The 25197-nt window shown below is 40.4% G+C and overlaps 1 protein-coding gene across 2 annotated transcripts in view; it reads left to right on the top strand.

The window, feature by feature from the left end:
* LOC131471216 (F-actin-uncapping protein LRRC16A-like) overlaps positions 1–25179 on the top strand; it is a 60107-nt gene extending 34928 nt beyond the window's left edge. The window contains exons 11-39 of one of the 2 annotated variants that reach the window (XM_058647622.1): positions 254–348; positions 838–924; positions 2456–2559; positions 2900–2977; positions 4143–4219; positions 4987–5091; positions 5401–5470; positions 7162–7243; positions 7368–7467; positions 7968–8022; positions 10847–11019; positions 11246–11314; positions 12731–12824; positions 13134–13232; positions 13512–13640; positions 13905–14036; positions 14126–14301; positions 14421–14508; positions 14691–14831; positions 15940–15957; positions 16678–16744; positions 16895–17121; positions 17339–17445; positions 17560–17823; positions 17928–18138; positions 19811–19847; positions 20682–20948; positions 21066–21194; positions 22415–25179. In XM_058647622.1, the coding sequence (XP_058503605.1) occupies positions 254–348; positions 838–924; positions 2456–2559; positions 2900–2977; positions 4143–4219; positions 4987–5091; positions 5401–5470; positions 7162–7243; positions 7368–7467; positions 7968–8022; positions 10847–11019; positions 11246–11314; positions 12731–12824; positions 13134–13232; positions 13512–13640; positions 13905–14036; positions 14126–14301; positions 14421–14508; positions 14691–14831; positions 15940–15957; positions 16678–16744; positions 16895–17121; positions 17339–17445; positions 17560–17823; positions 17928–18138; positions 19811–19847; positions 20682–20948; positions 21066–21194; positions 22415–22587 (3454 nt within the window). In that variant the 3' untranslated portion in view covers positions 22588–25179. The remainder of the gene's footprint in view (positions 1–253; positions 349–837; positions 925–2455; positions 2560–2899; positions 2978–4142; positions 4220–4986; positions 5092–5400; positions 5471–7161; positions 7244–7367; positions 7468–7967; positions 8023–10846; positions 11020–11245; positions 11315–12730; positions 12825–13133; positions 13233–13511; positions 13641–13904; positions 14037–14125; positions 14302–14420; positions 14509–14690; positions 14832–15939; positions 15958–16677; positions 16745–16894; positions 17122–17338; positions 17446–17559; positions 17824–17927; positions 18139–19810; positions 19848–20681; positions 20949–21065; positions 21195–22414) is intronic. The other variant, XM_058647623.1, reaches the window with a different exon arrangement.
* Positions 25180–25197: the final 18 nt, after the last annotated feature.

The raw sequence follows: 25197 nt of genomic DNA, 5'->3' as shown, positions 1-25197 counted from the left end.
TCTTCGAGTGAACTATTGTGCAGTGTATTGCTGACGTTTTAGTTTAGTTGTTTTCTTTTTGTAGCTACGTTTACAAAACACAAAGTAATCCAGTGTTTTGCAACACTGCTAATGTAACATCACAGCACATGCCAATTCCTCCCTGCTGAGTATACGTGTAGCTGGGCAATGCAAATCACTTGGATAGATTAGATGTGTGCAGTTCATTGGTCATACACACACATAATGGAAATACTTGTTCACCCTTTCACAGGGATTTTGCTCAGAAGCTCGCTGCTGCCCTGGCCCACAACCCCAGCTCAGGACTCACCACCATTAATCTTGCCAACAACCCACTGGAGGACAGAGGTATGAAAGCCGCTCTGATCTAGAATAATGTGCTCATCTCTGCTCCATTGCACTCACACACAAGCTTGTTTCTACTGCAGAGCAGCACAGTTGTCCTACTTGTCGTACGTCGTGCATAATTAAAAACAAAATTGAAGTAGAATTAAAAGTGGGCCACTATCACACAACTCCGATTTAGTTTAAGTGGCCGTTTTTATTATTATATTGTACAGATCAAACGCTGCACCACGGCTGTCACAGTACAGTGAGTTCAACAAATCTTTGCAGCAGATTTACAATATCTGAATTATAATTCTTCTTCTCACTACATGAACCTCATCCTTGTAGTTAGAAATAAGCCTGATAATGACAGACGTACTGTTATTACACTGTTGTAAATGTTGTATCAATTTTACTAAGTGGTTATTTATTTAGTGTTGAAAAGACACTGTTGTCTTGCTGGCTATGAATGAAAAGCACCCTAAATTCTGTTTCCCTCTCTTCCTGTAGGTATCTCCTCTTTGGGTACCCAGTTTGCCAAACTTCATATGGGGCTCGAACATTTAAACTTCTCTAAAACCTCACTATCACCCAAAGGTACGTGTTGCCTTTTTGTAAGTGCTGCTTTATTAAGAGCCTGATGTTCTGTTGTAAATGACTTGCTCCCCTGCGATCTGACACATTTCACGCTTCCCACTAATCTCATCGCACCTACAAATGGGATGCTAATAACGCCTAATTACTTCACTGTAAACACTGTAAGTGTGTGAGCAGGGGGACAAAACATGACATTTGCAATGTGATGAGGCATAAACAGTGTGGCTCATAATTAGACGTTATAAAGATGCTGCTTCTGTTGAGAATTTCTAGATTTATTTTTCTTTATAATTTCTAAATGAAATGTGCTTGTTGTCACTTGTAGGTAAACTTTCCCTTTGGTTCTCATCCAAAGTAAATGCTTCAGCATCAGGCACCATCTGTAGGGACCCTCCGTAAACATGCTCTGCTCTCAGGCAATCAATAAACGGCTATCATGTTCCTCAGTGCAGGGTTTGACTGAGCCTGGCTCATCTCGCTAACGGCCCAACCCATAATCCAAACCTCCCAAATCCCTTAGCGCTCAGAGCAAATTAGAGGATTATTACTTCTTAGCTTTTTTTTTTGCTTGGAGTAAATCAGCCATTTGATCTTTTTAATTTCTGTCTATTCCTTGCTTTATTTAAATGATCCAAAAAAAATCTAAATAATTTTTTTCTTAATCATCTATTATTCTCTGTTTTTTCACCAGTTTTTCCCCCTTTACTGACCTATTTTTCCCTCCTTTTAACCTTCTGTTATGTCAATCACTTTTCAGTCATGCCTTGATTTATTGGCACGCAGATATTCAGGATTTTATGGAAGTGCAAGTTCAGTGTGTTTGCCGTGTGACTCTAAATATTACGTGTGTCTTTAGTGCAGTAAAAAAAACCACAATAACTGTGTTACAGCATTAAAAAAACACCAAGATGTCTTCATAACACCAGACAATCTGTATAAAAAACTACTTCCTGTATGGCTATGACAACCTTCACCAGTTCATATTGTAGTGCAACCAAGGGGGACCATGAATGTGAAATGTCATCCCTCTACTGTATGCCACTCAAGAGGTAATTTATTGACTATTATAGTCAAGTAAAAGCAAACAAGGTTCATAACAGGCCAATAAAGGCATATTTTTCTTATGTGACTATGAGAAACGTTCACACCCATTCATGTTCATTGCTTTTTCTGTCACGCATCTATTATACCCAATTTATCCTATCCATATCCTATGACATGTTCTCTCAAATAACGGCTTAGGATTTCAATTTTGATCATTTTATAAATTCCCACATCATGCGTTCAAAACAGAGAATGGTTCCCCTTCAACATAGCGGGACAGACAGACAAAGTGAAACGTGTACTCCGCCAAAACTACACCCTTTTCTCTTGACTTTCCATGCATCATTCACTCTACATTCAGATCCTGCTCTTTCATGTCTTCACCCACTGTCATTTCCTCTGGTATTTCAGTGTTCTGTCAAAACGTCGAGTGGAGATTTAAGACACTGCTGACGCTGCTTGTGTGTGTGTGTGTGTGTTTGTTTAGGGGTGAACAGCCTTTGCCAGTCACTGAGTGCCAACCCGTCCATCCCCAGCAGCCTGGTCCATCTGGACCTCTCAGGGAACATCCTCAGAGGAGACGACATGCAGGTGAATAAGCACAAGCAGGCACAGTTTCTGTCATCAATAACACTTCATTTATTGACACAGTTTAGTGCTACAGTTGTGTTGAGGCCTTTTCAACAACACCCATCACAGTGATTTGCTGTTGTTTGAAGCAGGACAATGATTTATGATACAGTTAAATGCTGTTAAACAAAATACTACAATAACGACGTAAGACAGGTTTAAAGGAATGGAACAAACATGTTTCCCCCTCATTCCACAGTAAACTTTATGCTTAAAAACACTAACTGTCCACTTCTACTTTAAGATTATTGTCCAGCCTCTAACACTGAGTGCTGTGTGTTCTTTTATGCTCTCTTCCCAGCATTTCTACAACTTCCTCGGTCAACCAAACAGCCTGGCAACGCTTGATCTCTCCAATACTGACTGCTCATTGGACCAGGTGAGTCAAGAAGCACGGGTATGATATGAGTGATGAATATAAAGGGATACAGCAGGGTTCTCGCCAGCGCAGTTGAGCGTAGGGGGCCCCTACACTGTGATTTTGGATCCCCCACGCTGTGTTTTCCGTCCCTACTCTGTGTTTCAACCGGCGTAGCGAGGCTTTTCTGTTGTTTTCTTCCTTTTTTAATCTGTACCGTCGTAATAATACCTGAAATTTGAAAAAAAATAAAAATATCGATAGCAAACTTTAGCTTTATTTCACCATATTTGGCCCTCAAAATGCAGGAAATAGTGTTTCAGAGGGTTATAAATTTCTAAATTTTCCATTGGGGGATGCCCACGGACCTCCCTACAATAAGTCGTCCGCTATGCTGTGAAAAAATCCTGGTGAGAACCCTGTACGGTATTAAAAATGTCTCAACATAACAGCACTATATAGTAGTTTTCCTTAATCAAACACTATGCAGTTGCAGTTGTATTTCATTCTATAGCATTTATAGATAGATAACAACACATTTACATTTATATCTCATCACTTGTTTGAAAAGGAGTTGGCAGAAGTATAAACTTATATGTACTTACCACATTCCTATTACACACAACTCAATTTAAAGACTATTTTATCCCAAATGACCAAATATTTACATACTTAAATACACACTATTTTATACAATGTTCTTAATGTTCTCAGTACAACACAGAGATGGAAACACACATACTTTTTAAAGTTGTCCTGGCACGCTGCATTATTAAATTTAGTTTCCCTAATATTAAATTCCCTAAAAAGATAAGGTCCAACCTATTAACATAATGTGTTGCGGGGAGTGTAATCCAATTATATACATCCACTCACTTACTGTGAGGTCTGAATACTGTATGTGATGTATTGATGTGGTTCTAAGAGCCAAATACAAGGTATTGATTAGTCTGAGATGTAGCCAGCTGTCAGTCTGTCACTGGGGATATTGATGAGCTCCTGAATCATATGATGTCTGTCACACCATAAAAAGATATGCTCACTTGTAAACACACAACAGGGCTGGAAGGTATTTGTAGTGAATGAAACAGCAATTTTCAAAATGAGGTAATAAAGTGTCATTGAGACGTACAAATCAAATTTATATTCGATTTTATTCACGTTACATGTTGTGCGTGTGTTCCAGGTTTGCTCCGCTCTGCTTCGAGGTTCGGTCCAGCATCTCTCTGTTCTCAACGTGTCAAAGAGTGTCTTTTCTCACAGGTGAGAGCAGAGAACACGGTTTGTTGACGACGCACTTACAACATGTGTTGATCAAGACTGCATTTTTCATGACTTCTCAAATGCCACTGGACGTGTTGCTTCAGTTCCAAACCCTGAGTAAGGATACATGAGCACATCTCTGGTTATAATAATGTAGTGTACTTCTGAAATAATACTACCTAATGTGATTGAGTCAAGTGAAGTCAATTCCATTTGCCTCAGAGGGCTTTCTGTTCTGTAAGAGTGACACCCTCTATCCTTAGACACTCACATCGAGTGAGGAAAAACGCCACACAAAAAAAGGACAGACAGACAGACAGTAGGTGTCAAATGTACACTTCACATTTACACAGAGAGGAGAAGAGAACAAGATAGAGACCAGGATTTCAAAAGATAACAAAAGACAACTATCATGACTAAGCTTATGCCTTACTGGAAGTTCTATCAGACATGGCAGCTTTGCCATGAATTTAGTGTTGCTGTGAGACACCTGTAGGTGACAACAAGCTATTACAGACATGTGTGTAACAGATGGACGGCTGGTGTAGTCCCCATTATCTTTCGTTCCATTGTGTCTCCAGGGAGTTGAGGTCTTCATGAGGCGATGAGGGAGGCAGAGGTTGTTTGGTGGAGAGGGAGGGAGGGAAAAAAATGGAGTGGAGAAAAAATTAAAACAGTTTCTTAAAATGTAGATAAAACCTGAAACATGATCGTGGTCATCAGTGTATCCATCGGGCATGCATTGATATCCCTGTCTCTGTCTGTAGGAAAGGCAAAGAGGTGCCTCCATCATTTAAGCACTTCTTCAGCAGCGCGATGTCCCTCAGCTCCATCAACGTGTCGGGAACCAAGCTGCCGCCAGAGGCTCTCAAGTGAGACAACATTCCATTCACATTTAATGTCAGACGAACAACGGTATTTGTGATTGTACTACGTTGTACTACTTCTGGTTTCTCATAGAATTTTACTCCACGCTGTATATGAACGTTTAAAACTTTTATAGTCACAGAAGAAATAAACGTGTCTTCTCAGCTGAAAGTTATAACTTGGACACTGCAGTTTAATGTGTTTAATTCAAGTATTTCTTACTTTAGAGTTTCAATATTGACTGTAGCGCTCTCAAGTAATGACAAAAACTCAGCAAACAAAGGTCATTGCTTTATGCCTTTTTTTACTTTTAGAGCACTCCTGCTCGGTCTGGCCAGTAATCCAAATCTGAAGGACGTGTCTCTAGACCTCAGCTGCTGTGAGGTGAGAACTGCATTGATTCGATTCACTAAACATCTTCATTTTCCCTCTGAAATTACTTAAGAGAACTTCAAGATAATCTTTTACAATGTGTACACTTGTATCCGACTAATGAGGGATCATTCTCTTTTTCTCATTGGCCAAAACTCAAGCACAGGAGGTAGGATACAGGAGGGTTAGGGTACATACATCCACAATCCAGATCCACTCATTTCAGGTTTTGCAATGTAGCTTGTGCACAAGGTCAACAGAAGTCTGAGGAAAAGTTTTTTACAACCCATGTTCACAATAAATGCTAAAATATTTGTATAATATGGAATAGATGTGAACACATTTGTTAAATCAAATCAACGAGACAAGTTGAAATCAAACCGTTATTAGACTCAAGTGTTTATAATATATCACAAATTTCCTTGTCGTTATCACAGTTTTAAAGAAATACGGAGCATGTCAAATATTAAAAGCCAGTGAATTGTGGGTGCAGCGTTGGTGTTTGCTTTCTTCATTTAATTCCTTTTATTAATCCTGTCTCTAGGCTCAGCAGCATTTGTGTAAGTGCTGTTGTCGGCTACCAGAGTTTGGCAAGTGTAGTACTTTTAATATAGTTTTAGAGAAGACACATCATTCGATGCAATCATCTTTTTTCAGGATCCACTTCAAAACCATTTGACTGGCCAGCAAAACCATTAAGAGGTTGTGTAATGGAAAACTTGGCACACAGCAGGCGAGGGCGGAGAGGGAGAGAGGAACGGAGGGAGGCAGGGAGGGAGGGAAGGATGAGGTGGGGGTGGTTTAGTATCCCTCTGTAATTGTTTTATCACAACTCTCTCACACACAGCAGGCCCTCGCCTTCATTCCTGTTGGAACAGATAAAAAGCAGAAGCTGAGGGTGTGGTGGTGGTGCTGGTGATGGGGTGATCCGCTCCATATATTATTCAAAGCTATAATGAAGCGTTTGGTGCGGGCAGCTGTAAACTGTGCTTTGAGTGGGTTGACAGTGTGCAAAATAAGGTCTGCCTATCACTTCCTGTTGTGTGTGTGTGTGTGTGTCTGTTGAGTTGTGTGCACATGTGATGTCTGTGTGTTAGAACAGCAGAATCCTCATTGAGCATCTGTGGGGATCTTTTTTTTGAGTTGTTGCTTAATTGCTGCTAATTGCTGGCCTGGCTCTGACATGCTGTTCTCTCCCCCTAATGCCGCTCAAAGCTTGGCCATTGTGTAAGTACCACTGTACTCACTCTTAATAATTAACACTTCCATTATTTTTTTTATTTGCTCTCTGCTCATCCTTTTCTTGTTGGGCCCCATGTTTCCATCAGGATTTCACAATAAATGAAAGTCTTGCTGCAGCTGTTCTGGATGACGTGTGTTATTTTAAACTGTGCCATTTGCAACTAACATGTTAATCATTTAATATCTCTTCACGTTCAAAGTAGTGGTTCAGCCTTGAGTTGCATGTTTTACTTGTGTGTGTCTTTTAGTCTGAAACCTGCTTTGTTTGTTGCCCGCCTTTTACAACAGGTGCACACGCTTTCATAGATTCTTGAGTGGAGAATATTTGAATTTACGTTGCCTAATTCAGTCGTGAAGCAGCAGTTTCCAATGTAAATACTTAAAGTGAAACTCGCTCTTCTACACGGTGTCTTTTTTGTGAAGCTGTGCATTCAAATCTCTCCCTCTCCATGTCTTTACAGCTGCGCTCGGGAGGGTCTCAAATCCTAGAAGGCTGCATAGCAGAGATCCCAAACATCTCCAACCTAGATATCTCTGACAATGGTGAGATGGCCGCTTCCAGACCTATTGTACCATACATGTATATTTTACGGAGCTTTTCAACACTAATCCTACAAAGCTGCAGAAACATCGTATTATAATTTCTATTCTACTCGTCTACCTCCAGGCCTGGACTCAGACCTGTCTACTCTGCTGGTGTGGTTGGCCAGGAACCGCTCCATCAGACATCTTTCTCTGGGCAAGAACTTCAACAACATCAAGTCGAAGTAAGAAAGTGGGGCTGGAGGAGTTGTGGCTTTGTGTGATTTAGCTTTCTAAAATTGTTGTTACCAAAATATCAAACACTCCATCTGTTTACATGACGTGAGAGAAAATCTAATTATTGTCGTAGTCCAACAGAAACTGAGTCCAATTCAGTCAGACTGAAATTGTACCAAACCACATTTCTCAATGTTGGACTAACACACTGAGATAATGCGATTGGGAGTTGATTTACTTCTGCGTGTATATGTACGACTGGACTTAAGCTGGCCTAGGTGCTCTGCACGTGTACTACAGTTGCCACCTCCAGATATAATAGAAGCAAGTACACAGCAGAAGAAGAAGAAGAATTTATGCGCTCATGTTTGTATACTGGTACAAGGACAGTAGTCCAGGTTATGGAAACTGACTGAAAGAGATTTTTTTTTTTATAATGGGGATGTAACTTTTATAGTACAGTCTTTTCTTCAATGTTTTTTCCTTCTCTGTCTTCCGCCTGACTTAGAAACCTTGCTCCCGTGCTGGACAGCCTGGTTCATATGATTCAAGAGGAGGAGTCGGTGAGTTTTTTTTTTTTTATATCCCTTGATTGAATGTTGTAGCTCTGTAACAGACTCCTCCTGACAGATGCCTCGGGTCCGAACCCTGTATCAGCAAACGTCTAACCAGAAGAAGCAAATGAGTGGAACTCCACCAGCTGCTCCCCAGCTGACCTCTGACCTCTCCAGTGGAGGCTGTTTTGAATATAATTTCCCAGCGTGGATCAAACTGAGGGGAGGCCATGTGGTTTATGACCACTGAGATAAAGGTTAATGAAGATGGAGCAACATTTTGTAACGTCTCATCGAGATGTCTGAATGACGTGAAATAATGCATATCTGTGTTAATTCACTGCATGACAAAGGGAAAAGAAATCAAGGACAACAATATAATTTAATTACCTTACATATTACGAGATGCTCATTAAAAAAAACACCCCCACTGTGTCAATCTATGTCTAATTGTGAAGATATTAGAATACATGAGCTAAGCTGTTATTTTTTTTATCTTTTTTGCAGTTAAAATATAGTGATCTTCTCCAGCTGTGAGCCCTCTCCCCTCTTTCCTGTACCTCAATCAGTCTCACTCTCTATCTCCCTCTCCATCATGGGAGCTGTAACAACTGTTTTGCCCCACTGCCTGTCTTCCTTTGTCTCCCACAGTGCTGCATGTGCTAGATTGATGGTCCTATTGAGCTGCTCTGTGCTGGATGGGTGCTTGTGCGCTCTCTTTCTCTCTCTCTCTCTATCTATCTCTCTCCCTCTCCCCAAAAACACTGTATATAGCCTCATCCTGTTTTCTAAATACACATTAATTCTACGTTGCATTATTTCCGAGACTTGAAGTAAACACAGACTGTAGCTGCTGGGAACAGCTGTTGAAACTGCACAGCAGTGACGACAGGAAAACTACAAACCTGCTCTCTGAGGCAGTTTAGTTTATCAGGACGGTCCTGTTGCCTCTCTGCCTGTTTGATTTTGCTCTCTTTTTCTGTGGGATGTGTGGATAAATATGTCTGCAGGGGTCCAGGGTTGAGTCAGCAAGTGACACTTGACTTTAAGTGAAAATGATGGTCATTCCACATGGCTACAATCTGTGTTTTACATCTCAGTAACACTGAATATCTGCATTAAAGTCAGCACATGCTAGACCAAATAACCACATATGGGAAAAACACCAGGGGGAAATATACCAGTTATCCTTGTAATGGATGAATAGTGAAAAGAAAGAAAAAAGCGAGTGAGAATATGAGGGAAAATGGAGGAAGAGCTTCTTTTAATACACACAGAACGCAACAACAAACGCTCGAGGGTTTGTTGGTTTTGAAAGAAGCTCAGAGATGTGTTTAGACCTGGAAGTCTGGAAGAATTTCTCTGAGGGGCAGAGTGTATTTTGCATGTGAGATGAGTGATGGCCTTGTACTTTATTTGTTTGCAGTGTTTTTCTTTTTTTTGGAAAACACATAAAACTCTTCAGGTTGTGAGACACATCTCCAGGCATTATTTTTTACCCTGAGTTCAGATATGTAGACTTGGGACTTGCTCCTATCCCTCGAATGATGTACTTTATCAGCGAGAAGATATGCGTTTCACTAATCCACCATGATCAATATTCAGAAATGAAGGAAAACCAGACTTAACAGAGATAACCTCTGGTCCAGTTATCAGTAATCATTGCATTAAACACTGAAAAGCCTTAAGGAGTGAGAATCTGCAATAACAAATTAGGAAATCCCAAAATATAGCGGATTAGTAAGTGTCGCACCACACGTAGAAGTGTGAATGAATGAATAGAAGGGTTTGTTTTTATCGCTGTGTGCATTTGCATTCAGGGTGTTAATCTGTGTAGGAGCATGCGTTTCTCATTCAGAACCACAACTGGGTTTTTATTGAGATACAGAACAATGTTTTCTTGTGCTGGATGACAGAACTACATAGTAAATTTGTTGATGTTCCATACTTGAGATTTAAATGTATTGCCGATTTTGTAAGACCCTAAACAAAGCTGAGGTGGCTGTTTCATTCCTAACACAAAAATATGAGAAAAGGATCAGTGCGCGTGGCTGAACTTGGTGTGTTGGCAGATTGGGAATGAACCGGTCTAAAGAAGGGAGATCACATGAGTGTCCAGCTGTGTGTAAATGGCAGCTCAGATCTGGTGAACAGACGCTGTGCCCTGTTGGGGATTTGTAAACCCTTGTATCACTCTCACATTACAAGAAAGCCACTTAATCCAGTGATGAAGTCTCTTATTTCCCTGTGAAGATTTAAATAATATCACAAGCTTTGCTTGATTTTCTTGTTTGTCCTTTCAATGCACCAGCATCTGAAAATATAGACCCTTTCATAAGTGTAATAGCGAGACTTTGCTTTAGATTATATTAAACATCTATATTTTATCTCGAGATAAAAGTCCATGCACTAAATAAATCTTTACTACATTTGAATGTTTTTAAAGGTTTATACCTTGAGTGCATGCTTACACTTTCTGTATAAATGTGTCCACAGAGTAGGTGATGTTGCATTAAGCAAAATAAACCAAGCATCCACTGATAGTGGAGGACATTATGACAGGAAAGCAAGGTCAGTTTTCAAAAAGAATTATTAATGCTCTCAATGACAATTACAAAAGTTGAACTTGGCAGTGATAAAGAACAAAGGGGCCAAGAAAACCACACTTTTCAATTCATGCTTGTGGAGCCAAACTGGACCTACTGAATAGCCTGTGGGTTGTAGATAAACTCTAGGACCAGACACAGTATACTATGTTTTCATAATGTTAACCCTCTCTCAACAATTTGTCCTTTAGTCATCCCCTTTAATATCCTTGTTTTGTCCCCCACAGCCCCTCACCTCTCTGTCTCTAGCAGACTCCAGACTGAAGAGCGATCTGACCATCGTTCTCAACGCCCTCGGTAGCAACTCCTCGCTCACTAGACTCGACATCAGTGGGAATGCGATGGGCGACATGGGCGCCAAGATGCTCGCCAAGGCACTGCAGATCAACTCCAAACTCAGGTGAGTTTAGAACGACAGTCAGTTATGCTTTAGTGAAATAGGACTACTTACTGTCAGAGAAACTTGTAGTTGTTGATAAAAAAACATACTTATATGTACTTATTACTTATATCTGGATGGATGGATATGGATATATCCCCAAAATATGGGAGCATTTCCATATATTACGTCTTTTGGAATAATTACATAGAAGAAATTCACTTCTTATGTTGCTTATGTTGTGCAGGACTGTGATCTGGGATAAGAACAACACCAGCCCTCAGGGTCTTCAAGATGTAGCAGCCGCTCTGGAGAAGTAAGCTATGTTTTCTATGTTTGTGTTTTGTGATTTTTTTCTTTTTTTTTTCTTTTTTCCAAATATGTGTATGTTGATTAATGTCGGTTCATGCAGTTCAATGAACTGTAATAATGCTGTAACAACGGTGTCCTCAAAGAGAGTGCACATGAATTCTTCAGCAAATGAACTGTAATAATGCTGTAACAACGGTGTCCTCAAAGAGAGTGCACATGAATTCTTCAGCAAACCCTGAGGTGTGTTTACACAGGAAGAGAGGGGATGAGAGACAGGAAGGCAGAGAGGAGAGAGAGAGAGGACATACACAGGGAATACAAAAACAAAGAGAGTACACCACATAAAACCTGCTGAGGAAGGGAAAGAAAGAGAAAGTAGAGACAAAATATTTTTGTCTACTCTCTCATCCGATTGCATATCGTAAGGGTTAATATTCTGCGCAGGTGTGACTGTGCTCCTGGGACATATCTTTACATCAACCTGTCTCATCTCCGGTCTCAGTTTATTATATTCTCCCACCAGCTCATCTCCTTATTTCCTTTCTGACTCTCTTTATTAGATCGTGTGTGTTTAGAAGAATAGCTGCCCAAACCTGTGTGTGTGTGTGAAATGTTATTGCCATCAGCCAATTTCCTCATGTCTCCTTTGTTTGTGTTTTCGAAGCAGTTCCATCACAAAATAGTCCTGTCTATGTTGCTATGTTTTCACTTTTCAGTTACACATAATATTTCAGTATTGTTTTCCCTCTTTCTTTTTTCCATTCCTTTCTCTCATCTGTCATGATATGAATGATAATGCTGTGTGATGACCTCTATTTCATGATCAGTTACCTTTTAATGCGGCCAGTTTAATGCTCTGTAATAGAGCAGTGTGGTAACAGCTGAGGGGTTAACCTCCGCAGCACACACACACACACACACAAGTTTGCACAGTTGTTCTTCTTAGGACACTGAATTGACTTCTGTTCAGTTGGACAGCGTAAACAAAAATGTTATACCCAACTTAGATCATAACCAGTTAATGTCTAGCTCTAACTTCAATCTCACCACAAATTAACTTAACCTTAACTATCTTTGATTCATCAATCAATAGTTGTTGTTTATATGATATCTGTAATTCACAGCTCGTTTGCCACCCTGAATTAATTTCCGCCTAATGATGTTGTGATGGGAGCATCTGGTTTCACCCCAGGATATTCCATTTCTCTGGTGATAAACAGACCTCATCCGCTGCTCTAGAGACTGCAGTTTCTCTTCCCTTCTATTAGTGAAAGTGCAGTATCACCTTGTACCTCGTCATTATTGTGTATGTCATGGTTTATCTGAGTAAATAAACAGTGGATACATCTTTCCGTTCTGTAATCTGTGTAAATGTACAACATGGACTCCTTTTTTTTTTTAAACGCTTTGTGTCAATTAGGAACTTCACCATTCGCTTCATGCCCATTCCCATCATCGATGCCTCTCAGGCTTTGAAGGCCGGTCCAGAGAAAACAGAGGACGCCTTGCTTAAGGTATGTTGAAAATGATCATTGTGATGTGTTTCACAAAGTTTTGATTAGTTTAGTTTTGTTACACAGGCAGTGAAATATAACAAAGGATGTAGGATGAAGCAAGAATCTAGTCCTACCCTCTACCGTCTTTTTTTTCTTGCTTTTTTGACTCTTAAAAATCCTTAAAATAATAAACTTATTTAACAGTCTACATGTTTTCTACATGTATAAAAAAAAAGCTGAAAACCAACAATTGTGACAGGTTTGAATGAATATCATCATCATTTTGGTTAATAATAATAACAGGGACGTTTTGCTCACCTTCCACAGATTGAGAATTATCTCTACAGGAACCATGAGACCAGAAAGTACCTACAGGAACAGGCCTATCGGCTCCAGCAGGGCATTGTCACCACAACCACACAACAGGTACACACACTCTCATAACAGAGGCTCAGAAGGATGTTCTGGGGGGCCACAACTTTCACATAATAAAGTAAAACCTTGGATTATGGTCTGCAGCTGCATGTACACAACAACAAAAATCACCATGTTAACTGAGGTGAGCTCACTTTGAGATAAATTCAAGATGTACAGATGAAGATAACAATGTGTTTGTTGTTGACAAATATGTCTCCAGTGATGCTACACGTCAGCCTTTGACATGCAACGTACAAACGCCCTTGTTGTCTTGTCGTTATCTCTCAGATGATTGACAGGATTTGTGTGAAGGTGCAGGACCATCTGAACTCGCTGAGGAACTCGGAGACAGACGCCGTCGTGGAGGACGTCCGGTCAGCAGAGAACCTCATCAAAGATGCCAGAAACTCTAAAACAGTGAGAGAGAAAAAAAAAAAACATTTTCTAGAAGACTGTATTGTACAGTTTGAGCAATTTTATCAGTGATAGCCCCTCGAGTTAAACCATCGTGTTTTCTGACATGGGTCCAACATGAAAACATATAGTACATAAAATGACAAAACAATAAGTGACACAATCACATAACATATTTACATACATGGACATGAAGGCACAGGTGAGACTCTTTGTTACCCTCCCTTCCCTTTAATTGTCCTCTTGTTCTCCTCCTCGTTTCCTCAGCTGCTTCCTAACCTTTACCACCTCGGATCAGCTTCCAGAGAGGAGGTGAACAGCTCCTCAGTGGGGCCCATTCAGGAGAAACTAGAGTCCATGGCTGGAGAAGTGACTGCGGTCATGGACCAACAACTACAGGTAGACTCATATGGCGTGACAAAAGTTGAAATAGTTGCATTAAATACTGAATGAGCATAAACATCTTGACTAACCTTCACTCCACACAGTCTCTGCTGGAGTCCATGGTGGACACAGCGGAGTCCCTGTGTCCACATGTGATGAAGAGGTGTAGTCTTCGTTCGGAGCTAATGAAGGCCAGCTCAGCCAAGATGGTTGTGCCCAAGAGCTTTGTCACCAAAACCCTCCTGGAACAGTCTGGTGTGGATATTATCAACAAGATCAGGTGTGTGCTTGTGGGTTATACTACTTTTTACCAAAAGAAAAAGACGGAAATCTTTGCAGTTATGTTTGAACTTTTCTTGCATGTCTTGTCTCACACTTTGACCATCACCGTTCTGTCAGTGAGGTGAAGCTGAGTCTGGCGTCCTTTCTGTCCGATCGCATTGTTGATGAGATTTTGGAGGCGCTTTCCACTTCACAACTTACTCTGGTGAGATTACAATCCTCAAAGCTCTCAGGTTATCGATTTGTTCACAGTGCTTGTTCATTTGAACCCTTCAAATTATCTGTAACACGTTTCACTCAGGCAATCTTACAAGTCTTATGCTCTTTTAATCTTCCTCCTTTATCACCTCCCCTTCCTGCTTCTCGTCTTTCCTCTGCTCCTCCCAGGCAGACCATCTTGTACGTCGAGGTCGACCTTTGGTGCAGCAGGAGTCGCTGGATCTGGACATCCCTGAGGAGAAGATCCCTAAGCGGGCGTCAGCTGAAATTTTAGAGGGTGAGAGGCTGGAGGATCTGGAGACGTGCATGGTAGGTTTGGGTGGATGTGTACCCGGTCGACATCGCCTCTCACATTTTTCAGCCAATCACATTTGGCTGTGAACTATTTCTACATTTTTCCAGATTTTGTATACATTTTGAAGTATTTAACTTTTAAATCAAATGTATTTGTTATTTATAAAATGGTTGGCCTACAGTTTTGATAGTTGATGATCCCACAACCCTGCTTCAAAGCATCAGTAGCAGCAGTGGCAGCAGTGGAAAGATTGTCAGCGTACAGAATCACATAATGAGACAGGAACTACTGGTCCTCACAGCAGTGACCTGGTCAGTGAAGGCTTATTATACACAGTTCAGTGCACAGACTCAACATTCCCAACTTTATTCTCATGGTGGTTCTCATGCTGGTGGTACTTGGGGGGTAAATCAGAAATACTGTTGTACTGTATCTGCCAGGGTATGTGATTGGAGTGGAGCTGAGGAATGTTGACCGTAGTGTGTAGAAAGTTCTATCACAAATATCTATCACTCCATCTCAATCTGATTTCGCTATACCAGTGTCTGAAGTATATGTGAGGAAGAGGAGGATGATGAGAGAGCAAATGATCTTATTGGGAATAAATCTTCCTCCTGTTAAAGGTCTGTAGCTGAGCTAATGGTGTTACTTTGAGAGCTCAGTATTTCCTCAGGTGGTACTTGGTATAAAACCCCTGCTCTAGTTCAAAATTGGCGTTTTTAAAATGTGCCTCAATTCAAAATAAAAATGTTTGTCCTCATGTTATCAGGAGCTATAGTGCTGACATAAAGGGAAGGTGATTTCTCGCTCTCACAACTTAGATTTAAGTTGTTAATTGCACTCTTGTTTGCAATTAAAGTGGAAGATAAACCCAGACTGAAATCGACTTCTGTGTCCTCGTCTGTGTGTTAATGCCCTCACATACCTGATCTCCCCTCTTTTCTATCTCTTTTACCTACCTCTCCTTTCTTCTGTAAAAAAAATCAATCAACCCTTAGAGCTCATGGTTGTCTCTTTCATTTTCCTCCTATTTGTCTTCAACGTTACTGTATTTTGTGTCTCTTTCTCTTCAATCTTCTTTTCCTCTGTTCTTCCTTCTCTTTCTTCCTTTGCCCCATGGAGATTTTGTGCTGCACCAGTGTAAGTAATCTCGGACTGGCCCTCGATACTCACCTTTCTAAATTTCTTTTACATCTTACTGTTCTTTTCCTTTTCTTCCTCTCTTCACTGTGTCTGCCTGCTGCACAGTCACAGTCCTCAGTTTCAGAACCTTGTGTACTGGACATTTGTTTGTGTCAAATTTAAACCAAAAGAGTAGAGTATGATGCTTAGTTATTTGTCTATGACTTACCCTCCCACCTTCTGCGTTATAGTTTATACTGTTGAATGCAGATGAATGGATAATTGTATATATATATTTTTTTTTAATTTATGAAGTCACGTTCCACTGTTCATTTCCACCTTACGCCCTATCATCACCACCCTGTAAATGTGGATCACAGTTAAATATAATATGCAACAATTAAACTTGTATGAAGACAGCGATTTGATCATTATTAATATAATATGTGATGCAAAGACAAAGATCTTTGTGGTCTTTGTGCAAACTGACTGTGTAACCACGTGTGCTGTAGTTTATATCGAATGGTAATAAAAGATCCAACACTTACAGCTAAACTGTGTTTTTCGACATGTACTGCTCATCTTACGTGCTGTTATTTTCTGTTGTACACACACACACAAGCGTAAATGTCTGATAAAACCTTCTGTACTTAATCTAGTCACCATTTATAAAGTTTAAAGCTTCAGTTTTTGTTTGCCGTTGCCACAAATGTCCATTTTGTTGGTCTCTGTCTTCAGATGACGCCTAAATCCAAGAGGAAAAGCATCCACAGCAGAATGCTTCGACCAGTGTCTCGTGCCTTTGGTAAGAGTTCATTTTTTTTTTTGTACGGGTAATAATCATATTTAGTGTAATTCTCTTTATGGGTCATTCCGTTCTGTATCTATGTTTTGTTTTTTCAAGTTATTGGTCAATACTGATGCAACTAAGAATATTTAACTGCAAACCCGACAGAGATGGAGTTTGACCTGGACAAGGCCCTGGAGGACGTGCCTCCCCATTTGGAGGACACTTCAACATCATCTCAGACTCCACCCACTCCATCTCAGGTCCTGCCCAAGCTCGAGCAACGAGTGCCAGGAACAATGGTGGAGCTGCCATCTGAGGAGGAAAAAAAGCTGCAGCACTTTACCAAACTACGACCCCGAAGGAACAAAAAAATGAACTCCAGCAAAGTACCTGTGAGTAAAGTCTTGTTTTCCTGCAGAGCAAGGAAAACGGGGCTTAATAGCTAGAAGAACTTCAGTCTATATAATGATTTTGTTTCTAAATGAAAACGTCAGTGGACTGTTTTGGGGCTTTTTGACCAAAAACTGACACATACGTAGAAACAACTGACTCGCCGTTTGTCAAGTGGTACAGACATTGGTGTTTTGATTCTTTGGCTTCTTCTTTCAGCAAATCAACAGTGCTCCATCTCAGGATGGAGAGCAGAACGGCCTCATGGGAAGGGTGGATGAGGGTGTAGATGAGTTCTTCTCTAGAAAAGTCACCAAGATGGACAAGTAAGAACTAGGACTACGTTCTTCCTTGATGTTTGTGGCTAATATTAATTACTGTCTCCAAATATTTTTCCTTCGGTCATTTGTCCTCCATTCTTTCATTCGTTGCCTTCTCAGGCGTGCCCTGAAAGGTTCGGACTCTCAAGATGGAGAAAAAAAGAAGAGCAAAGGTGGATTCCTTAACCTCATTAAACGATCCTCGAAGTCTGACAAATCGGATAAATCTGACAAGTCTGAGAAATCGGAGAAAAACCAGACGACCCCTTTATTGTCTAGCACGTCCTCAGCCTCCACAGGCTCAACATCAGCTTCCACCATCCCCGAGGAGCCCTCCTCGCCAAAGGCGGCAGTGAAGAGCCCTCCACCTGAATCAAAATCAAGGTATCGATGAACCATATGTTGCTCTTGTGCAGTAGGTAACTTTAGCTTCCCCAAATCAGCCGGTTTACTCCCGCTTCGCTCATAATTTTATATCTACATCACAGAGACGCCTCCAGTCGCTCACAGCCCACAGACTACAGCAGCAGCTCGGACCGATCCGAAGAACTGAGAACGCCAGACTCCATCGACGAGCCTTGGGAGAGCTCAGATGGCAGAGGCAGTCCTCAGGGAGGGAGGCGCTACCCAGGAATGCAGATGATGGGCAGTGGCCTCCTCGCAGAGATGAAAGCCAAACAGGAGAGACGAGCCCACAAGGTGAGGTGACTGCAAACGAAGAGAAAGGAAGCAAAAGTTAGGCTTTTGCCGTGATTGTACTTTTATCATCCCAAGTTGCTAATTGTGATATCTTATTTGGTCTGATCAGTAGTCTAGATTTGTAGTAATTTGTAGTTTGTAATTATATATGATCTATAAAAGAAGGAAATCCTCTAACTCAGGAGTGTCATTCTCATTTTATTTCCGGGGCCACATACAATTGATCATACAATTGCAATTTGATCTCAAGTGGGACGGACCAGTAAAATAATAGCATAATAACATAAACAACAAGGACTCCAAATGTTTCCCTTTAATTTACATGAATTTGAAGTATCTTTTTACAAAACATTATGAACAACCTATATAATAAGTGCAATTTCCACAATTGTATGCCTTAGTTTACCATTTACACAACTTAGTGGATCCACAAAGGCACAAAATCTTTAATCGGGTATCTGGAACTGAAAAGTATAGTATTAGAATCTAATCATAATGTGAAATCTTCACAAATTCATCCTGCGGGCCGGATTGGACCTTCTGGTGGGCTGGTACTGGCCCACGGGCCGTTGGTTTGACACTCCTGTGAACTTGAGAGGCTGGAAAAATAACTAAAATATTTGAACAATTATCCTCATCCTTTTACTTTTGATGACAAAGTGCTGCAGGTGTTCAGTTTCACCTTGTCCAAGTGTTTTGCTTCAACGCTCACAGTGGATTCTGGCTGGGAGGAAACATAAAGGGAAAAAGCGCTGAGTGACGGGCAAACACACACACACACGCACGCACGCATGCAACAGATGCTGAGATTACAGCGTATCTTGGGGCTCGTCACTGTGCTCGTCAAACATGTTGACATAAAAACACAAACAGCCCAGATTCTCTGCCAGAGAACAAGGTGAAGGGAGGAGGGAAAGGAAACACGGAGGGGGAAAGGATGGGAGCAGACGGAAAAGAATGAGGACATGAAAGAGAGATGAGAGACACAAATTCTCTGTGATGATTCCATGTCGGATATAAATGTAGTGGGAATTCCTTTTTTTTTTTTCTTCACTAAGAACCTAGAAATGCTCTCTACACGTCCTTTGTTCTCTTTCCTATGCGCACTAGTTCATTTCCTCAAAGACATTTTAAAATCTGAAGCAAATCGTTTTATCACTCTGCAAAGCATGTACCATCAGCATTTCAGATGTTTGTATAATGTGATGAGATGTTATTCCATAACTCGTCCCTGCTCCATGAACTTTATGTGGTCCTGAGTGTGCAGGAAGAGGTTTATGGTGTTTTTTCAGTGGCGTTAAAGCTTTGTTTGCCATCTGTTCTGGGGCTTTTTTTTATGCTGGGTTCCAGGTGTGTGTGTGTAGTTGTGTGTGTGTGTAGTTGTGTACATACATACACAGGTGAAATTAATAGAGCTTTTCAGGAGGCAAGTAATCAATACAAAGCCTGTTTGTGTCAGCTGTATCCTAATGCAATGGCGCCCCCCCGTGTTGCTCAACAGTGTTGCACACACTCCGGGTCACAGAACTGGACAAAAATGTATGTTTTAACAAAATGAAATTTAAAAAAAAATATAGTCAATATGTTATTTTGGTATAAAGGCATAGCTGTTTTCATGTTTTTGCTGTGCATAAACCTGAATAATGCAGTGTTTTTTAATTGCTTCTTTCAGTCTTCCAGCCCTGATAGACCTGACGGCAACTCAACAGGTGAGCAATTTTACCTACATTTATTTTGTCATTTATTTACTTTGTTTTAGTCTAGATTATGAAATTAACTTTAATGCAGGTCTCAGTTTCCAGTCCCACATTAAAAGCTGACAAAGACATCGTTCTTCCACCTTAGGAATGCTAAAGTATGACCGTTTATAAATCGAAAAGATGCTGAAAAACTAATACATGCCTGTATCTCAAGCAGACTTGGCTATTGTAATGTACTTTTTACTGGCCTAAGAAAAGAAAACCACTGACAAAAACTGCTGCTCGTTTATTAACCAGAACCATAAAGAGAGAGCTTATTAGTCCAGTCTTAGCTGCTCCTACACTGTGTTGTGTTTTATTTGCATTTTTAGTTTATTTTACAGGGTTTTGACCTCGTGACTCGAGCCTTTTCTTATTTTATTCCACCCTGTGTTGTACTTTACTGTTTTATCTGCATCTTTTGTTTTATCGCAAAGTTAAAACAGGGTTTTTACTTTTACTTTTTTAGTTTAGACTTTTCCTTTTCATTCCACTCTGTATTGTGTTGTATTGTTGTATTTGCTTTTTAAATTGTATTTTCCTTTTATTGTGAAGCACAATCCTAGTATGAAAGGATTTATTTGTATTGGTTTATTATTATTATTAGTAGTAACTTGGAGAATTTTGGACAGGAGCTACGAGCAGCTACTAACCGTTTTGATGCTTGTCAACATTTCAACCGTATTATGGGTTTACAATTACAGTTATGGATTAAAATGATATACTATAAGATGTTTTTGTCTGTGTTGATACGTTTATGTGATGCATGAGTTGCCATAAAAACTTAATTCTTGGGTCTTCCAGCTGCCAAGTCTCAGCCAGCAACTCCAGAGAGCAGGTCTCCCAGTGGCTCCATCTATAAACCAGACGGTGCTTCTCCAGAAAAAACCCAACCACGGGGTGAGACCAAGCCTGAACCCGTCCCTCGCCTTAGAACTACGTCCTCATCAAGTTCCCCAGCTGGACCGCTAAGTCCCAAACCACCGGTCCCGCAGGGGACGAAGCCTGCTCTCGCCGCACGTCCCTCCATCCTACACAAGCCCAGGACCAGCAGCAGCAGCAGGAGCATAGGTATCAATCTGAATAGGTTCAACATGTATTTCTGCTTAGCGTGCAGTAGTTTGTATCAGGAAGGTTGGAGCTCCAGCGCGGTGGTAACGTGTTCTGTCTTTGTCGTCCTGCTGACAGATGAGAGCCCAGATTCACCCGGCAACGGCAGTGGGTCTCCTAAAGTCACAGGTCTCCCTCACACAATGAAGAGGGCGGTGTCAGAGAAGGACAAGGAGGGAGGCTCTGCCAGTAAAACCACTCAGGAAGGTGGGGCTAAAGAAAATTGATGGTTTTTAAATGATAGTTAACGTGAGGTGAGAGGTTTCTTTAGTCAGACCTTCCCCTCAAATGTCCTGGTCGATGTTTGATGTCACGGTCAGAACGTGACAACCTGATGACTTCTCCCTTGGTCTCATGTTTGCGTTGATCTCACGGAAGATGACTGTCTGTCAGCGTGTTCAATATGACACACTTCAGAGTGAAAGATTGAGGTCACTCAGTCTCACCGCCTTTCATCTATTATCTATTATGTAACTGGCAGCTTGCCGCGTTTTTTTGCTGGCTGGCTCCGTTCTCTCTGATGTTTTTTGTCTTTCTTTCTTTCTTTCTTTCTTTTTGAAAGTATGTTATGGTGAAACCTCTCTGGTCCTCTCAGCAGACCGTCACACATCGACATTTATTTTCACAAACTCTGTGTCAACCTCATTGCAGAGTAAATCCAGACCCACTGGATGAAAGTTTACTTGAGCGGATACTGAATTCCTACTTTATATTTTTAATGAAGCAATTAATCTGACTAGTGATAGAAGTCCAATGAGGAATAAAAGCCTATTTTCTTCTGAAATTCACACCTTTTTGCTCCAGTATGTAGTGTCCAGACTCCAGACAGGAGAATGTTGAAGTAAGACGGTTTTACTAAGACCCTTGCTCAATATCATTGAAAATAATTGTTAATGCTGTTGTGTCTGTACATTTTGTTCTCTGCTCAGTTTTACTCATAAGTCATTTCAAAGCTGTTTTCAGTCTTTTTAAGGCTGCTGCTGTTGTTGTTGTCTGACACAGATGAGCTAATATGAAAATCACTGGATTATATAATGATTAAAGTAAAACTAAGCCTAATACAACCCACTAACATAAGTAAATGCTTCACTAAGCACAGATTATACAGAAGTAAATAGAGAGCAGCAGTGATATTTAGAATGTTGTCAACACATTGAAGAAAGAAAAGAATAAGTAGTATCGAGCCATCCCTAGTGTCTTATGGGGGTTTCTCTTTTGAACCTCAATTATGGGATTTTCCTTGTGGTATCAAAGAAGGTTACAGCCCTAAGTGTTTTATTCGATGTATTCCACTGTCACTGAAAGATGCCGAATTCCGTTTCAAAGATCACTTCTCATTCATGTCTCTTCCTCTGCCATTCTTTTCTTTTCTGTCCTTTTCTGCCGTGTTTGTCTCGAACGTTTCAAATGTCTCTATCTCGTTTCAGGGCGGACGGCGTCAGACTCCGCTCAGCGACCCAACACTGTCCGCACTAACTCTGAGGACCACGGCTCCTTGAAAACCAAGGACCAATGTCCCAACGCAGACAAGGACAAAGCAGCGGGCAAGAAGTCCTCAGAATCCAGGGAGGAGCCAGACAAAGACTTTATTTTAATATGAAACGCGACGAACAACGCGAGAATAAACTGTCCACAAGCCTCCGGTGTTTTCGTTTAGAAAATAATCAAAGTAATATAATCAACGTTGTTGTTGTTTTTGTGTTAAAAGTTTGCACCCGTACTGCAGGTCCTGTCCAACCACAAAGTACTCATTTGCTTTGCAGCGGAGACCTGCGAGTATCAGGTAACATTGTCTAATTCAGTTTAATTTAATGTACAATGAGGAAAAAAAAAATTCTATTATTTAACAATTTGAATTGAATATTTTGGGAAATGTCTTCAGTAATTATTTTTTAGTCATGTCTCCTAGTAAACCAAACTAAATCTCCCTAGAGCTTCCTTCTCACCACCACATCGGTTTGTTGATTTTCTCTGCTGTCAGTTTAAAAACAAAAAAAAAAAATATGAAAGAATAAACTTTTGAGTAAATGGGTTTGATGTTAATTCAGGCAATGAATTACTAAACTATTAAAACAAGATAGACCTCTTTCTTTCTGGAAACCGCGGATGTTAGGAGTGTGAGAGAGACTGTGAATCTTGAGTGTATACATTTAAATGACTTTCTTTACTTAATAATATAAAGTTATTGTACTATTGTTTTACAGTAGCCGCTTGTTTCCCAGGGACCAAACACAATAACATTACCACTAAAACTGTACTGTACTTGAAATCAAGTGTAAAACCAGACCATGACCCAATGGCATTCTTTTTGTATAGATTTTTCTAGAGGCTATTTTCAGTATATGTGCAAGTTACTCTTTCTTTTCTTTTCTTTTCTTTTTTTGGACTAACTACATTATGCAATTCATAATTTTTTACAGGGCAAATACAGGTTAAGCTGAAATAATAAATCAGTTATACATGCGTAATGTAGCTTGCCTGACAGTAAATGTTTCTGGTATTAAGATGGACTCTTCATCTCACGTGAGAGTGCTTTGAGAGGACTGTGCTACACTTAAACGTCACTAATAATCAATCAATCAATAAGGCTTCAGCACTGTTAAAACACTGTGGATGAAACATTTGTCTTATTTTTACACTCGACTGCTGAGGTCTTTTTGTGTGTGTGTGTGTGTGTGTGTGACATTTACGACATGCCGAGGGTCCAATGAACGCAAATAACAGAGTCTGTAAAAGGAATAGTAAAGAGAATCTGCTTCAACTTTATCACAAGGAGACACAGTTGTGTGCTTTTCTCTTCTGTGGCTACTCCGGTTAGTTATTTGTCTAAAAGCAAACAAAACACTGAGTCAACTCCAGCCTACAAACATAATTCTTCCTCCTTCCTGCAATCCTTTTCTTTCAGGACTTTTCATGCCAAACTGTGCAATACAAACCCGCAGCATCATGATCACATTCTGTAACAACAGCACTGGTCTCAGGATGATTCATCGTGTCGCTCTTATAAAAGCAAGAAATGCTGCTTTGACACCGCTACACTGTCTGTAACCATTGTCAGTCAGCAGACTGGTTCTGTCAAGCGTTAATTATACAGTACATCACACACATGTCTCAAAAATTAGGTTGTTTTCATTTAAAGTGTATTGATTTCGTCCACTGTTCTACTTCTCATGCCTTTGATGGTTTCGGTTGTTTTGTGTCCGGCTGTAGCGAGGATGGATGATGGATGGACTGTAGCCAAACAGTGAAGCAGACCGGTTTCACTATTAAAACGGTGTTCTCATGATCCCGGGTCTTTTCCTTGTTGTAGGTTTGTGGTGAGGTTTTAGCGCCTTTATCATCATGTCTTTATGTCTTGGTTAACAACAACAACAACAAGAACAGTTCCCGCTGTGTAAAGTAAATCTGTTCTTGATGTCAATGACTGCTCTGATTCTCAGTCTCGGTGCCATTTTCAGAAATCGTGTGTGTGTGTGTGGAACATGTACCAGGAAACTGGGGTAAAGGAAAACAGAATATGACTTTGCAGTATGTTTATAGCAAAACAAAAAAAAGAAGGCATTTTCCTGATGCAATGATAGTTCTGGCTTGTGTGCAAAGACTGACAATGATTTATTGTGTAATGAAATAAAAAAGAAAAGAAAGAAAACATCACTTTCAATTGTGAGGAGAACGTGAAAATAACCAGTAGCTTTGAGTTTGGGTTTTGCGCGCGTGTGCGTGCGTGCGTGCGTGTTGGCATGATGTGGCTGTGAGTCGTACTGTATGTATAAACACTGTATGTTGCTTTCATACATGCAGGCGTATGCATGTGTACATACACTGTGGACACTGTGGTATGGTCACATGCCGACAGTATATTGTTTTCATACTAAGTACACTACTATACTTGGGGTTTGTTTGTAACTTATTTGGAATAAAAAAAAAAAAGTTGTCGGTGATCGTCTTGAAACCGTTTTTTTGTTGCTTGTACATTGTGTTCATGTAGAATTGCATTACGTGTGTGTGTATTAATTTGTTATTACATGTCCGTTCAGTGTTACTTTCAAGGAGGATTCCGAAAAAAAAACTATTTCCTGAGCTGGGAGGAGGAAAACGTCTGGCAAATAATGGCATTTACTCATTTTCTGTTTCTGCCGGTGTTTTGACATTTCGTCATGTAAATAATGCTGATTAAAGTAGTTTTACAGGACTTGTAATCTCTGCATTT

This window comes from Solea solea, chromosome 13, assembly GCF_958295425.1.
Source record: "Solea solea chromosome 13, fSolSol10.1, whole genome shotgun sequence".
In the NCBI taxonomy this organism is placed as follows: domain Eukaryota; kingdom Metazoa; phylum Chordata; class Actinopteri; order Pleuronectiformes; family Soleidae; genus Solea; species Solea solea.
Note: the sequence above shows the minus strand (reverse complement) of the source record. Positions and strands in the feature narration are given on the sequence as shown.